This window comes from Meles meles, chromosome 6 (assembly GCF_922984935.1).
Source record: "Meles meles chromosome 6, mMelMel3.1 paternal haplotype, whole genome shotgun sequence".
NCBI classification, from domain to species: Eukaryota; Metazoa; Chordata; class Mammalia; order Carnivora; family Mustelidae; genus Meles; species Meles meles.
Window position 1 is genome coordinate 137,116,599 of NC_060071.1, and position 15,263 is coordinate 137,131,861.

Sequence of the window (15,263 nt, forward strand, 5' to 3'; positions counted from 1 at the left end):
CAGGATCTCGGACTTCATCAGTGGAATCACTGTAAAAATCTTCTAGAAATAGTTTATACAGAAACTACTTAGGTCTCTAATAAATCAAAACTTTCTTCTCCGGGGCTTTCAATTCATACTGCTCTTCCAGATGGTACCATGTAATTCAGCATTTACTCACACACTATCTTCTATTCACTCCATGTTGTTTCCCATATGTAAGTGTTGACTTCTCAACTGGATTTTAAGGTCCCTGTTTTCTACTTTTATCTTTCCCACGGTGCCAGGCACACAGTAGGCACTGAATAAATGCATGCTGACCTCACCTGTTAAGTTTTTCAGAGAAGAGGGCCTGGCCTGTAACTTGGGTGAAATTTCTATACCAGAGAGGAGCAACTGTTTCCTAGAGAGCCCTTTCTTTTCTCCAGAAGATATGGCTTTTGAAGGTATGGAGAAATTGCTTTATATCTCCTCTGTAAAACCTGGTTATGTTCTGTTTAAATGTTTTAAAAGTTAAGTTCTTCCATAACTGCAATAGGAAAGATAGAAATAATTGGGCTAAGATGCTAGGATTATGGATAATTTTCTTCTTAAAATTTTTTTCTCTTTATTCTTTTGTTACATCATCTGTTCAACAACAAAAACATATTTTTTTAAAAACAGATTCACTTATCCATTCCAGAGACAAAGAACACAAATCCTACACAATCATACCACAGCTACTCACAAGAAATGAAGTTAATTAAAACCTCCCTTTTGGAGACAACCCCATTCCCTATTTGTAGCCCGTTTTCCCCAAATAAAGGAGAGCTGAAAGTCTTACCATCATCAACTCCTAGGATAGGATTGGTATTTGGTAGGTTCAAGGACTCTCCACCAAGGCTGGGCTGGGAATTCATAGGCACCAGGTTTTTACTGGTTACTGAAGCCTCTTCAAGCAAACTACTGCCCATTAGTGGCTCAGCTGCACAGAGAACAGGATGTGAGAGACACGCAGCAGGCAAGGCTGTGCCTGGTCCCCATTTTCCTTCACAGGAAGCTGGCCTTTCCTTTCAGAAATGGAAGTTAACCTGTATCTTGGATGCTATCTACTTCTGGGGAGTAAGAATAACCCTAGAAGGGAAGGGCGGAGCCTCATAGATAAATATCCTTGCCTGTGGGCAGCGTGTAGAGAATTAATATATGAAACGGGATGGGTCCTTCTTGGAAAGGAGTATTTGGAATGAAATAATTGATTACAGTGAGACATGGAAAAAAATAATAAAAATTAGTTCTCAAATTTAAGTTAGGGTAAAAAGGGAGTCAGGATTGACTGTAAAAAATGTTGAACCCTCCTCGTCTATATATATATAAAGAGGTCTTTATCACAATACTCAAGTGCTGGTTAAGAGATCAGCATGAGTTACCGTCAAACTCACTAGGGAAACTTGAAAACTACAGATTCGGGGATCTTACTCCCCAATAATTTCAGTTATCAGTTTGTACTGTTTTGTTTTATTTGAGGATGAGGGGTGGACAGGCAACACAAACATGTACATTTTTAAAGCTTACAGATTTTACTGTAGAGCTATACTTGGAAACCACTATTCCATCAAATGAGACTAGGTCTCTCCCCCCAACACAGAATCTGAAAATTTCCAAATAACCAGATAGGCCCGTTATTTGGCTTTTTGAACCCAGAAGATACAGTCCTCCATTCCACCTCTCTCCTCACCGGTTTGCTCCTGCTCTTGACTCCCAGCTGCTCCCAGCTGCAAGTGATGCTTTCTCATGTGCACGTTCCTACTCCCACTCTGAGAGAAGGTCTTCCCACAGACTTGACACTGATGAGGCTTCTCTCCTGAAACACAGCAGGTTAAAACAGCGTAGCCAGAAAAACAGGGTACATTTCTGACAGCAAGAGAATGGACTCAAGACCTGGAGAGAGAAGCTCACAGAACATTCAACTAAACAGAAGAGGCTTTTCCTTTTCCCATTCTCCACCCAGCCTTGGAGGTCCCCAGTCTCAAAACCTTCATACACCAGGGAAAGCAGGAAGAGTTCACCAGGAGGGCTTAGCATGCCCATTGCTCCCAACTCCTCCCCTTTCCAGACCTACTATACAGCTGCCTTCACCTCTTTGGTATCAGATCATGGCAGCCACACAGAATATTTCCTTCCCTTTCCAGATACACTATTCCCTGGAGCTCTGGAACATGTACCATCCTCAAGGATCCCAACCCCGGGTCCAGAATACCCCTTTATCCCACCACTTCCTGCCACCACTCTCCCAGTCACCAGCGTTTACACTGGTGGATATTCTACACAGTGATCTGAACTACCCTCTGTATCTTCAAGTCCAAAGCTCTCAGTCGTCTTTCCACCTACTCAGACAAACACACTTAGAGCTGGGGTCAGAAACACATGCCTACAGGAGATTAGTAGGTGGCCAACATAAGTGAAATGGCCAGAAAATTTCTAGAAAAGGAAAATCTATAGAGACAGAAAGCTCACCAGTGGTTGTCCGGATCTGGGGGTGGGAGCAGAAACTAACAACCAGAGGGCACAAAGGAACACCCTGGTGTGACAGAAGTGTTTGAAAACTGGACTGTGGTGATGACTGTACAATTCTATATATTCTCTATCACTGATCTGTATGTTTACAATAGGTGAATTTTAAGGTATATGCATTACACACCAAAAAAGCTGTTGAAAGAGAACTACAATGGATTGATATGCAATGACTACACAGAAACCCATGAATTTACCAGAAGAAACAAGAGCTCTAATTTCTTATTTTGAAAACTCATAATTAAAAGAAATGAAAAGAAAAGGATCACACAGTTTTTTCTGCCTTTGCCGTGCAAATTACCAAACAGCCCTACTGGATACAGAAGAGACCTATTATATACAGAAGAATTCCAGCTGATGTGAACAGAATGATAGAATTAGAAAACCACCATTTTACAATCCTAATGAAACAACTAATTCAGGCATCACTCATAGATATGGCAAAACGTGCTAGGGAACTTTACAATGTGAAGATCAAGGTGTTACCATCTGAATCCACGATAAATTCTGACAACCAAGCACTGTGTGCCTCCTGATATGATGATACAAAATGAAACACATACAAGCATTTATAACACATCCTTGCCAAGTCTTTGAACCTTTGAAGCTTTCAGGGCTGACTTTCTTCTATAGGAAATCTAGGGGAACAAGTTAAATAACATAAAACAAAGCAAACCAACCAATTCAGAATGTGAGACATTCCATAAAACCCAACTAACTCTGTAGTGCAGTAAGTCTATGGCATGAAAAAAAAAAGGGGGTATAAGCAGATTTAAAGACTTATGAAGTATAATAATTAAACCAAGTATAATAATTAAAACTTACTGGATCCTGATTTAAACAAACCCACTGTAAAAGACATTTTTGAGGGGTGCTGGGGTGGCTTAATTGTTAAGTGTCTGCCTTCGGCTCAAGTCATGATCCCAGCCAGGGTCCTGGAATTGGTGTCTGCTCAGCTCAGTGGGAAGCCTGTTTCTCCCTCTCCTACTTCCCCTGCCTGTGTTCCCTCTCTCACTGTGTCTCTGTCAAATAAATAAATAAAATCTTTGAAAAAAAAAAAAAAAAGACATTTTTGAGACAATTGCAAAAAAAACTAAACATGGTCTGGGTATGAGATAAAACTAAGGAATTATTAATTCTAAAAGGTATGATAACAGTATTGTTACATAAGAAAATGTCTTTATTTTCTCTACTCTTATGTATGTTTGACATCATTTTATATAATAAAATTAAGTAAGATAAAATAAAAACACTCTACAAGCCAACCAAAATGTACCTGAAGTCCACATCTAACCCACAGGTTATCAGTTTGTCACCTTCTGCTTAGAACTGGTCAGCAGGTAAGAGCTCAACTCTGAAATTCCTATCTCTGCTTGCTTACACCTCTCTAACTCCCTCACTCCCACTGAATTGCTTTGCTGTCCTCATCATAAATAACTTCCCGTTCCTTCTCTCCATTCCCCCTGTTTTGGCTTCCCAATACTTCCTATAGCTAACCATTTGAACAATTACTTGATTCCATTCTAGAATCCCTCTCCACTCTTGAGTTCACTTCTGCCTCAGCAATCTCTTCTTTGAATAATTTCCATAGCCCATATCTGATGTACCTTATAAAGCACCCAACACAGTGCAAATTTGCTGATCTCCTCAGAAAAGCTCTGGATTCGAAAGCAATTCAGTCAACGACTTAGCTGAGAGAATAAAGCAATTAGGTCTTTCCCCCTTGATTACACAACCCTTTCCATGCAATTATCAATAGCTTTGATTTCTGATTCTGTCACAAGGAGCAAACTTTATGTTGAACAGCTTGTTTCTTTATAGGGTTCTTTATACCACCACCCCCCACCATCCTTTTACCCTTATGGTTCTCCACCTTCCCTGAAATCTGTGACTGGCATGGGTTCTAGTACCTGAGTGAACCACCAAATGTTTTCTCAGGCTAGAATACTCAGCAAAGGAACGGCCACATCCTTGGGCTTCACACAGAAAAGGCTTCTCTCCTAGAGTCAGAAAATGAGATAAAGAGTCAGTGTTCTGGGGCACCTGGGTGGCTCAGTGGGTTAAGCCGCTGCCTTTGGCTCAGGTCATGATCTCAGGGTCCTGGGATCGAGTCCCGCATCGGGCTCTCTGCTCAGCAGGGAGCCTGCTTCCCTCTCTCTCTCTCTGCCTGCCTCTCTGCCTACTTGTGATCTCTCTCTGTCAAATCAATCAATCAATCAATCTTTAAATAAAAAAATAAAAAAAAAAGAGTCAGTGTTCTGATGAACTGACGATCTATTACTCTCTTTTCCCATTAACCTTATCCAGTTTCCAATGACATGCTCAGATTTCTTAAATTCGGCCTGTGTAGTTTCAGCGGGGCTATCTATCCAGCAGGTGTTGCCTCTCGGTGGTCTCCCACCCAGACAGCCCTGCCCTCCTCTCTAGAGTGGCTACCTCTGAGCATCATACTTCCTCCTCCTTCCTGGCTCAAGCGCTGACCCCAGCTACACTGACCTACCTTCCTCAGTGATCCCATCCCTTTTGAGGGTATCAAGATTAACACCACATACACTGTCAGGATTTTTACCTTATATTAGTTCTATGATTCAGTTTCTAAATCCACTAAAAAGTACAGATTTCTAAAGGTTATAAAATAGGTTTTACATAGTCCCACTGTCTAAAGCAAACAAACAAAAATAGATATTCAGTCAGAGGTACAAAGAAAAATCTGTAACAATATGCTAAAAGTAATTACATCCTGATAGTGGCAATATGGATGATTTCCTTTCTTCTTTGTATTTCTCCGTAATTTTTATTGTCTACAGTATTACATTATTACTTTAAAAATCAAAGATGCATAGTAAAAACTAAATAAGACCTGTAGACTGATAGTACTATTAACTTCCTGGTTTTGATATTGTACTGTGGTGACAGAAGATGTCCTTTTTTGGAGAAGCTGGGTAAAGCACCTAACTTTTGGTACTATTTTTGCAAATTCCAATGAGACTAATTATTTCAAAATAAAAAGTGAAAAAAAAATCAGAGATGTAGTTCCTATCCAAAGGTCACAGACTAGTGTGAGAGATAAATGTATTCATAAATAACTTTAGTATAGATTCTTGTACAAAAATGTGCTAAGTATTCAGAAAAAGGAGGAATTCTAGGGCGCCTGGGTGGCTCAGTTGGCTGGGCATCCGACTTTTGCTTTTGGCTCAGGTCATGATTTCAGGGTGCTGGGACCAAGGGCCCCCACCCCCACCCCATGCTGCTCAGCAGGGAGTTCACTGCTCTCTCTCTGCCCCTCCACAATGTTTGAATGTGCTATCCCTCTCTCTGAAATAAATCAATCTTTTTTTTTCTTTTTAAGATTTTATTCATTCATTTGACAGACAGAGATCACAAGTAGGCAGAGAGGCAGGCAGAGAGAGAGAGAGATGGAGAAGTAGGCTTCCCACTGAGCAGAGAGCCTGATGTAGGACTCGATCCCAGCACCCCGGGATCATGACCTAGCCGAAGTCAGAGGCCTCAATCCACTGAGCCACACAGGCACCCCTGAAATAAATCAATCTTAAAAAAAAATTAAATTAACATAATAAAATCTCAAAAGATTATTTTGAGAACCGAGCCACTACAAGTTAAGTACTTTCAGCATAGTATCTGGCACATAGTCAGCCCTCATGGTAAGCCACCAAAATCAGTAGCTTTAATTACTGTTGTCACTACTAATAAAGATCTGTGGTCACTTCTGACATTTGAGATGAACTAAGTATAGCTCAGTCTCTCAAGTCAAAGCTGGGAAGAGCTATTCTGCCCTAAAACATATTCAGTGGTAATGTCCATCTAGCAGGTATCACAGGGACATAACTGGAATGAATGGGGCCTCAGCTTGGGTTTCACTTTTTTTTTGAGGGGGGGGTTCACTTTTTAATGCCCTTTAATTATACCTGCTATCATTTTAGCAATGCAGGAAGAAAGAAGAGACAAAGACAGTGGGGAAGAACAGTTACACAGCCTAAGAGACTGGTCTTGGTTCAGTGATTAAGCTCTGACAAGAAACCTGGTACATTTTAGGCCAAGTGGCTTGGTAAGTCACCCTAAAACTCTTAGAATGAGAGTCAGGGTATCTTTATTTGGCTCCTCTGATATGAACATGCTATTTGACCCCGTCAAGTCACTTTCCCATTCTGCTTCTCATGTTGTGAGGCTCCATCAAAAAAGCAAGCTCCTCAAAGTCAGGGATGTGTCTCAGCTTTTGTACTTCCTCCATCACCTTACCCCACTTAGTGGCTAGAAGAGGCTCTGGATGGTTTGTGCGATTCAATAAATATTACTGATCAAAATTACAACCATGTAATTGTCGAAGATATTTGGAAATACTGATTTTGTCCATATCTCACCATATCATTGTTAACAGAGAAGGTCTTACATCCCTTCCTACACTTTAGGCTCCTACAGGCAGGAATCAACACTGTCCATTCCTTACACGCAGGTGAAAGGTCAACAAATGTTACTGAATTAACTGAAAAGTGCCACAAAGCATGTGAAAAAAAGAAACTCCATTTTCAGAGTTCTAGCAACAAACCTAAACCTTCACTTCTATTCCCAGCTCCGAGCCTTCCTGAGGATAGGCACGCAAACCCCAAGCCCAGGGGTAGACTGCCTACAGGAAGGCGGGATCGCACACACCTGTATGGATGCGCAAGTGGTTCTTCAGATTTCCAGCTGTAGTGAACTGCTTACCACAGCTAGACTCGGGGCACACAAAGGGCTTCTCCCCATTATGGGTCCTCATGTGCACCTTTAGTCTCTGCAGCACATAGAAGCTTTTCCCACAACCTTCTGCAGGACAGATGAAAGAGCGGTCATTTCTGGGGGGGGAAGAAAATCATATAAGCAACAATACCTGAAAATGCTCTTTTCTAGAAAGGACAAATTAAATCTCTTATTGCCTTTTAAAGCAGACAGTAAATCCCAAAGCTGGATATACCAGAATCATCTGAAGCTTATGAAAACCATAGATGCCCCAGGCCTTACTCCCCACCCTCTTTTATTGAAGTAATCTCTATGAAAAAAAAAAAAATAATAATAATCTCTACGCCCAATGTGGGGCTTGAACTCACGACCCCAAGATCAAGAGGTGCATGCTCTACCAACTGAGCCAGCCAGGTGCCCCACACCTTACTTCTTGAATACTGATTTCACAGGTTTATGAGTGATACCCATGCTTATATATTTTAAGTTTCCCAAGAAATTATGTTTTATAATAAGATTCCAGAGCTCTTGTTCTAAGATGCTTAGGTGCCAAATGTCTTATTAAATATTTATGCAAAATGAGGTAAATGAGACAATGCACACCTTTCTATTAAAAAACAAAAGACATCTTAATCACGAGTGAACTGGAGCTCTGGCTTTCCTTTAATCTGTCCACTGGGGGACAAGCTCTTCCAGAAGCATCAATATTCTTGAGCTCCAAGTATGGCACCTCAGATATGCTCACCGATGCGTTTTGAGATGGTACTTGAAGTGAGCGGGCCACACAAATGTCCGGTCACAGCCTTCAACTGTACATTTGAGCTTCTTTTCCACTTGAGGAAGGGGCCCAGAATCTTTGGGCTGCCCGTCACCAGAACTGAGGTGGACATTTTCTCCTGTAACAGAATCACATATTTGTAATCCAGGGAAGAAAGCTGCTGAGGTACTTTGGTTCAAACAATAAAGCTCCTATATTTTACTCCTACTGATCAGGAAGCAGGTAACTCTCTTCAGCTTCCCTATCTCTCTTTCCATCCACTTAACAACAGAAGTGAACGCCCGATTTGTTCCCATCCCCTTAGGCCAGACAATTATCAAAAGCCATCATACTTCGTTCCACAAGACCAGGCCTCTCTGGCAAATATAAGAAATGTCCACAATGGTTTCACATAAAAAAGAAGAGTTAGACCTATCCTGCATTACACAAATTGGCAGGGAAGCATATATGTCAACACCCGGAGAGGGATGCTAAAGATGGCTTCCTGTTCTAGGTATTAGTAAACTTGTGTTTATTCTAGGAGAGGCAGCCATTCTGGCTTAGTTCTGAGCTTATGGTTGTGACTTCTCTGCTAAATGATCATTTTCAGATTTCTATCTTCTGAGGTCAGTCTGGCTATTTCTACCATCTTAGAGAATGAGAACAACCCTCCAATTTCCTGTGCCACTTCTCTTTAAGAATGCAAAAGCTCATCTGATTTTATAATTTCTAACCACATCTTAAAAAGCTAGAAACAACATCAACTGAAGTTTTTTGTTCAACAGAACAAAAGGAAGGAAGAAGAGCATGTGCCTCCCTTAAATTTAAGTGAAATCAGTTAATTAAAGCTTTATATAAATCCCAGATTCACAGGTAGTACACCTTTTCTTTAATTTTCTTAAAGATATAGTTGGACATCAACAGAGAAAAATATTTATGACTACTTAATTTTGCTACAAGCAAACGGAATTTATCTAAGACATATACCTCGGGAATAAGATCTGTATTTCCAAATTTCCCTCTCAAAAGCCAAGAACAGGAACAATAAATGTGGTACCCATCATATTTCCTGGAACCTGATAGCTGATCAAGGTGAATATTAATCTTAATTCTCTTAATTCTCTTCCTGTCCTACATGTTCCTTGCTGTAAATGTCACCAAGTGCTAATCATAAAACTAAATGCTCCAAGGTCAGAGTAGAATCTAAGATGCCTTTTGCTAGTTACTTTTAATCTTTTTTCTTTTTTAATATCATCCCACACAAGTTTTTATTTAATTGAAAAACAGCTGCACATATGTAAATTTTAAACAGTACAAAACTGTATATACCATAAAGGAAACTTCCCACCAACTCCAGAGCTCCAGCTAAATAATTTCTAATGAAAGATCAGTAGAAATTAATATAGAAATTTAAACAGCTGACATTTGGGACTTTGTGCATTCAATGCTGTAGATACAATGAGAACACTGATATAATCATGAAATTTAAAAACTGCTCAGAAAACAGTGAACTGCCTTTTATTTGAGTCCTTATGAAACTACTCCTTAAAAAAACACAGAGCACTGTTTGCCGGAGACAGATTAGCTTAAAATGACATCAAGCAAGGATAGTTTTGGATATCTGAGATCTGACAAACTGGTTCCTCCCAAAAAGAGAAAGACACAGAAATTCAACACTTTACATGGTACGTGTTGTAGAACACTGTAAACACTTTAAAGATCCCACAGTTACATGAGGTCTTTGCATTCACGATAAAATTTCCAGCAAGAGTATCATATATAGTACGGGTCAGTAAACTTACTCTGTAAAGGGCCAAATACTAAGTATTTTTGGCTTAAAGGACAATATGGTCTCTGTCACAACTACACACCTTTGCCACTGGAGCAGCCAGACAATTTGTAATGAATGGATATGCCTGTATTCCAACCAAACTTTATTTACAAAACAGGTGGCCATTTGGCCCTTTGCTCACCCCTTATATAAAGCATCATATACAAAATTTAAATATATCTGTATTTCAGTCAACTTAGATAGAGGTGAAGATGTGCTCTGAGAAACTGCTACAAGACTCACAAAATGGCCTTAGTAACAACAAAGATATTTACGTTAAAGATGCATTTAAATACTGGATAAAATCATTATGTTAGTGGGTGAAAAGCAATATTAAATGAAAGTATTTCATGATTTAAAATGTGTGTGGAATCAAAAAATAAAATTTTCAAAAACAACTTACTGTGTTTACTTTTATCTAGATGCCTAGCAGTTTATATATCTAAGTTAGCCCCCTGAAAAGGTTTTATGGAATCATCTCATTGACAAAACAGAAGACTCTCATATATTTGGGCTCATTTTATATTCAAGTATACAAGGTAGTTGTTAGGTAGTAAGGTAACATATTTTGAGAGTAATAAAAACACCCACACAATGCTTTGCTGATTATAAGCATCTCCCAGAGAGACTCTCATTTAAATCTCCAAAACAACCCCATCAGGTAAGCTACTCAATCTCCGGGTTCTGAACACGAGATAACGGCGGCTAAGAAGGTTAAATCTCCTAGGCAGAGGACCAGTTCATGACAGCACCAGATCTGGATCCCAGGTCTCAAGACGCCAAGCCCGAAGTTCCCCCCCCACACAGCTTCTTGCTGGCACATGCAGCACTACTTCCTTAATGCAAAGAGGAGATGTAGACGGTTTCAGGATCCAGAGATTAGCAAAAGCATCTTGGGAAGAATATGAACTTTACAGCCTCCCCAGAACGGTAAAACTGGCCATCTAAGGAGCACTATGGTAGTCAAAACAGAACTAATTATTCTGAAACTAAGAAAGTCTGAAGTTCTCTTTGCAGTGACACAGATGGAGCTGGAAACTATTATGCTAAGTGAAATAAGTCAGTCAGAGAAGGACAAACACCATACGATCTCACTCACAGGTGGAATTTAAGAAACAAAAGAGCAAAGGGGGTTAAAAGGAGAGGCAAACCAAGAAATAGACTCTTACCAATATAAAACCACTGATGGTCACTAGAGGAGGGATGGGTGGGGGGATGGGTGAACTAGGTGACGGGCATTAAGGAGTGCACCTGTGATGAGCACCCGGTGTTGAACCATTATATTGTATACCTGAAACTAAACATAAGCTGTATGTTAACTAACTGCAATTTAAATAAAATCTTAAAAAAAAGAAGTCTGGAGTTCTCCATGTAGAAAAGATTTAGGTTAATGTTTCTAAACTGGAATATTCTGAAATATTCTCAGGGATCCTTGAGAAAGTTTCTAATTTTTTATTTTCACTTGCACCGTAATCACAGAATAGTCATAAGCACATTCTAGATCATCCACATGCGCTGCAAACAGTCATGTACCAACATAAAATTTCAGTACTTTAAGCCTGGTTTGTGATAATGATAATGTGTATCTTACCTTAATAACTTGTTGTAGTACTTTAACTGTCACAGATTAAAGAGAAAATATAGAAGTAGCTCTACAACAAAAAGTATTACGGCATGTTACATAAGCAAAGGTTGTGCAATGGTTTAGGGGTGGTTTAAATAGAGTTGTGGTCCTAAAGCTTTAACATGTACTGGAACCACTGAGAGGGCTTACTAAAAGAGCGCATGTTTCTGACTCAGTAGGATGAGGCCTGAGATTTTGTATTTCTAAGTTCCCAGATGATGCTGATGATCCAAGGACTACACCTGAAAACTACTGGACAGAGAAAAGTGGGACAGAGTTAGTACAGGCATGCTGAACTCAAAAGAAACAGCACTACAGACTGTTTGGATATTTAAGGTCATATGATGAATGGGTTCCAAAAAAAAAAAGCAGCAGTAGCTTTACTAAAATTGCTAAATTGCTCTGAGTAGCAATTCAGTTTCAGCAAAACACCATCGTCTGCCAAAATAAAATATTAACTTTATTTTCACTGGTTTTTAGTTTTATTTCTATTAATTGGTAATACTGTTTTGATTTTATAATGGTATAAAAGCTCTAAGTATAGGGAACAGTACAATAAAAACAACTCAGGGTAACATCTTGATCTGTGAAAATGTTTTCCCTTTAAAGGGGCTCTGTACATAATTCAAAGCTGACAACTGGGAATCCTAGTGGTGTTGATTTTGCATGTGAATCTGCCAGAGCGAAGTTATTTTATAGAAAATAAGACAATGTACACATTTCTAGCTGTCTGCTCTCACCAATAAAATAACTTAGATTACAGTCATTGCATTACCAAAATCTCCATGCAGAATACTAGAAATGAAAAACATCACAGGGGTCTCACCATTGCTGCTGGTTTTTGCATTCTTTGCCAGCTGTGCGCGAGTAGCAGCAATCAAACTATCATGAGCCAACTCCTGAACCCGGAGGAACCATGGAATGCTACTGTCCGTGCTCTCACCGGAGAGGAAATCATTCCCTGAATCCTCTGCCTCATCTTGTACAAATACTAAGTGCTCAGCTGAAGAGCCCAGACCTGGAAGAAACAAGAGGATATGTGAAAGTTACCCACCAAGTTACCCTGTTACTGGCCCTGGCTCCAATACTTCGTATCTGGAATAGCTGAATCAGCTCCTGCAGATTTTCACCTCTCACCTCAAGATTCTGTTCTCCTACATGAGGTTCTCACTTTCCACTCCCAGACAGGCTTATCTTTCTTACCTCCTCTGGTTTCAGAGGCAAAGCTGTCCCCCAGGGCAAGCAAGCTAGGATCCTGACCCTATCAGTGATCTTCTCTCGGCCATCTGCAAGCCATTCCTCTCTACTGGCCACCTTACAACCTCCCCTCAGAGCCTTTAAATGTCTCGCCCATCTTCATTTTTAAAAAGAAGAGAAAATCCCAAGAACTTCTCTAGCTATTCACTCACAGTCAAGTTTCCTGCCAAGTGTAACTTTTCCAGCTTTTGTATCCACTTTATCATCTGTCATGGTGAGCCTTGACCTCTACCGCCTCAGTAACAACTGCTCTTGCTCAGGTCACCAGACATAAACTTCCCAATCCTCCCCTCACTAGCCTCTCCTGTGGTATGTGGCATGACTTACGACCTTTTTCTTCTTTTAGACATTTTCCCTCTCTTGGCTTCTCCCATTCCACTCTCCTTCTGTTTTCCTTCTCCCTCTCTAGCAGCTCCTCCCCACTCTTGTGCTACTCTCTTAAATGTTTTTTCCAGGGTCCCAGATTTGCCTTCTTTTCTGTTTATGCTTCTGAATCAAAGAATCCATGCTCACTGTTTCATACATTTCCTGAATACTGATAAGCACCAAAACTTACTTCCCACAAGACATTTCTAGAACTCTGTTTCTAACTGTCTAAAGGATACCTCCTCATGAATGTCCCTCTGAAATCCCACATCAATAAGCAGAAACTGGAACTAATCATCCTCCCCCCAACCTTGTTCTTGGGCTCACTATTTTGCTGAATGGCACAATCTAATTTCCCAAACGAGAAACTTCTGAGTCATCCTAAAGTCTGCCTTCTCCCTCTACATGTTCAACTTATCACCAGACTATACCAATTCTCTAAAATTATAAAATAATAAGGCTTCTTTCCATTTTAAGTATGACTGAATTAGATATGCCCCACCCCCAGTTTTTGTCCTCAAGCATGAGCAGAGTTGAGAAAAGGGTAGAGAGTACCTGCTCTTGTTAGGTTAAGAAGAATAAAAGAAGTGCTATCACTCGGCTGTAGATCTTGCAACAAGCTAGGAGACTCTGGAGTGGACAAAAACTCCGGGGACTTCTGTACAGTCTGAGCCCTCGTCTCCTCTCCGTCTGGGCCCACATTCACCTGAAGGCTTCTCAACACAGCTGAGGAAGGGACCTCCTTGGAGGAGTTTGTATGACTTGGAGTATCATCTAGCAAAGGGAAAAATACACGGCTTTATGTGGCACCTATATCCACAGAGCTCACCATTCTGATACACAGCACCCTTACAACAGCCCTTACAGGAGCAGCAGCATTTTTATTTTACAAATACAAAACTTCCCTCAGAAGAAAACACAGTGATAACTTTAAGTTTTAAAGGGAGTCAGCCAAAATGTGAAGGACAGACTCGTTTGACACTTGGCAGTAACAACCAAGCAACCACCCACATTCGGACATTGTTGGCCTTTGTCCTTTCAAGGCCAGAAATCAGTACTTTTCCCTTGAAAAATGTATTTATACAATGAACACTAACTCAAGAATAGGATTCCAAATTTTAAATTATTTGTCTTGGGAAAAGATTCCCTCCCTTTAATTTTTATAGCATGTATGTGACAGTTCTATTGAGTCACTGGGGGAAAAAACCGCAACCTGAGAAATCACTGAAATTTTAAAGAATCATAAATGTTTCATTATACTTATGAGTTCACACTGAAATGTAAAGAAATAATTCAGAAGACTTGCTCTCTAGAACTTTATTCTAAAGGGAGGAATGAATTTTTTTTTTAAAGATTTTATTTATTTGACAGACAAAGATCACAAGTAGACAGAGAGGAAGGCAGAGAGAGAGGAGGAAGCAGGCTCCCTGCTGAGCAGAGAGCACGATGTGGGACTCGATCCCAGGACCCCGAGATCATGACCTGAGCAGAAGGCAGAGGTCTTAACCCACTGAGCCACCCAGGTGCCCCTGGAGGAATGAATTTCCCAAGATTTTGGTTGCAGTAAAATGAGGACTTGAACTGCAGAGCTAACATATCCAATGTTTGCAGGGGTTTCAGTCATCTTTATAAAAGGCAGATAATTTTTTTTTCCTTTTTTTAAGTAAGAAAACAGATAAGATTATAGGAATGGAAGTAGATACCTAGGAATAGTACTGCCATTTCAAAGTCTAATGCAATAGTACAATATGAATGTACTTAATGTCACAGAACTGGTTAAAGAGTACATTTATTAAAATGGCTAACTGGTTTAAATGGCAAATCCTTAGTTATGTTTATATTATCATACTCAAAAATTTTTTTAATGAAGTTCATAGTAGTACTGTTTATAATAGTAAAAAAATCATAGTTTTTACTATGATGAATATAACTAAATATTCACCAACAGTGTCACGGACAAAAAAGCTGCGGTTACAGACGTGTAACAGAACACTACACAGCAATGAAACCGAACAAAGCACAGCCACACAAACAAGGATGAGTCTCTCAACTATACAGTAACAGAAGACAGGTACAGCAACATACATTCATATGATTCCAAGGTCTAAAAACACCTAAGTTTAAACTGCATTGCTTAGATCTCTGTGATGAAACTTAGGGAACAA

At 39.9% G+C, this 15,263-nt stretch overlaps 1 protein-coding gene across 3 annotated transcripts in view; it reads right to left on the reverse strand.

Annotated features, from left to right (window-relative positions):
• Positions 1-15,263, reverse strand: part of ZNF410 (zinc finger protein 410) — a 41,557-nt gene that overhangs the window by 7,722 nt on the left and 18,572 nt on the right. For all 3 annotated transcript variants that reach the window (XM_046007963.1, XM_046007964.1, XM_046007965.1), the window contains exons 4-10: positions 13,654-13,872; positions 12,302-12,493; positions 8,009-8,159; positions 7,198-7,379; positions 4,440-4,529; positions 1,694-1,819; positions 803-943 (exon numbers count right to left, since the gene is read on the reverse strand). In XM_046007963.1, the coding sequence (XP_045863919.1) occupies positions 803-943; positions 1,694-1,819; positions 4,440-4,529; positions 7,198-7,379; positions 8,009-8,159; positions 12,302-12,493; positions 13,654-13,872 (1,101 nt within the window). The remainder of the gene's footprint in view (positions 1-802; positions 944-1,693; positions 1,820-4,439; positions 4,530-7,197; positions 7,380-8,008; positions 8,160-12,301; positions 12,494-13,653; positions 13,873-15,263) is intronic.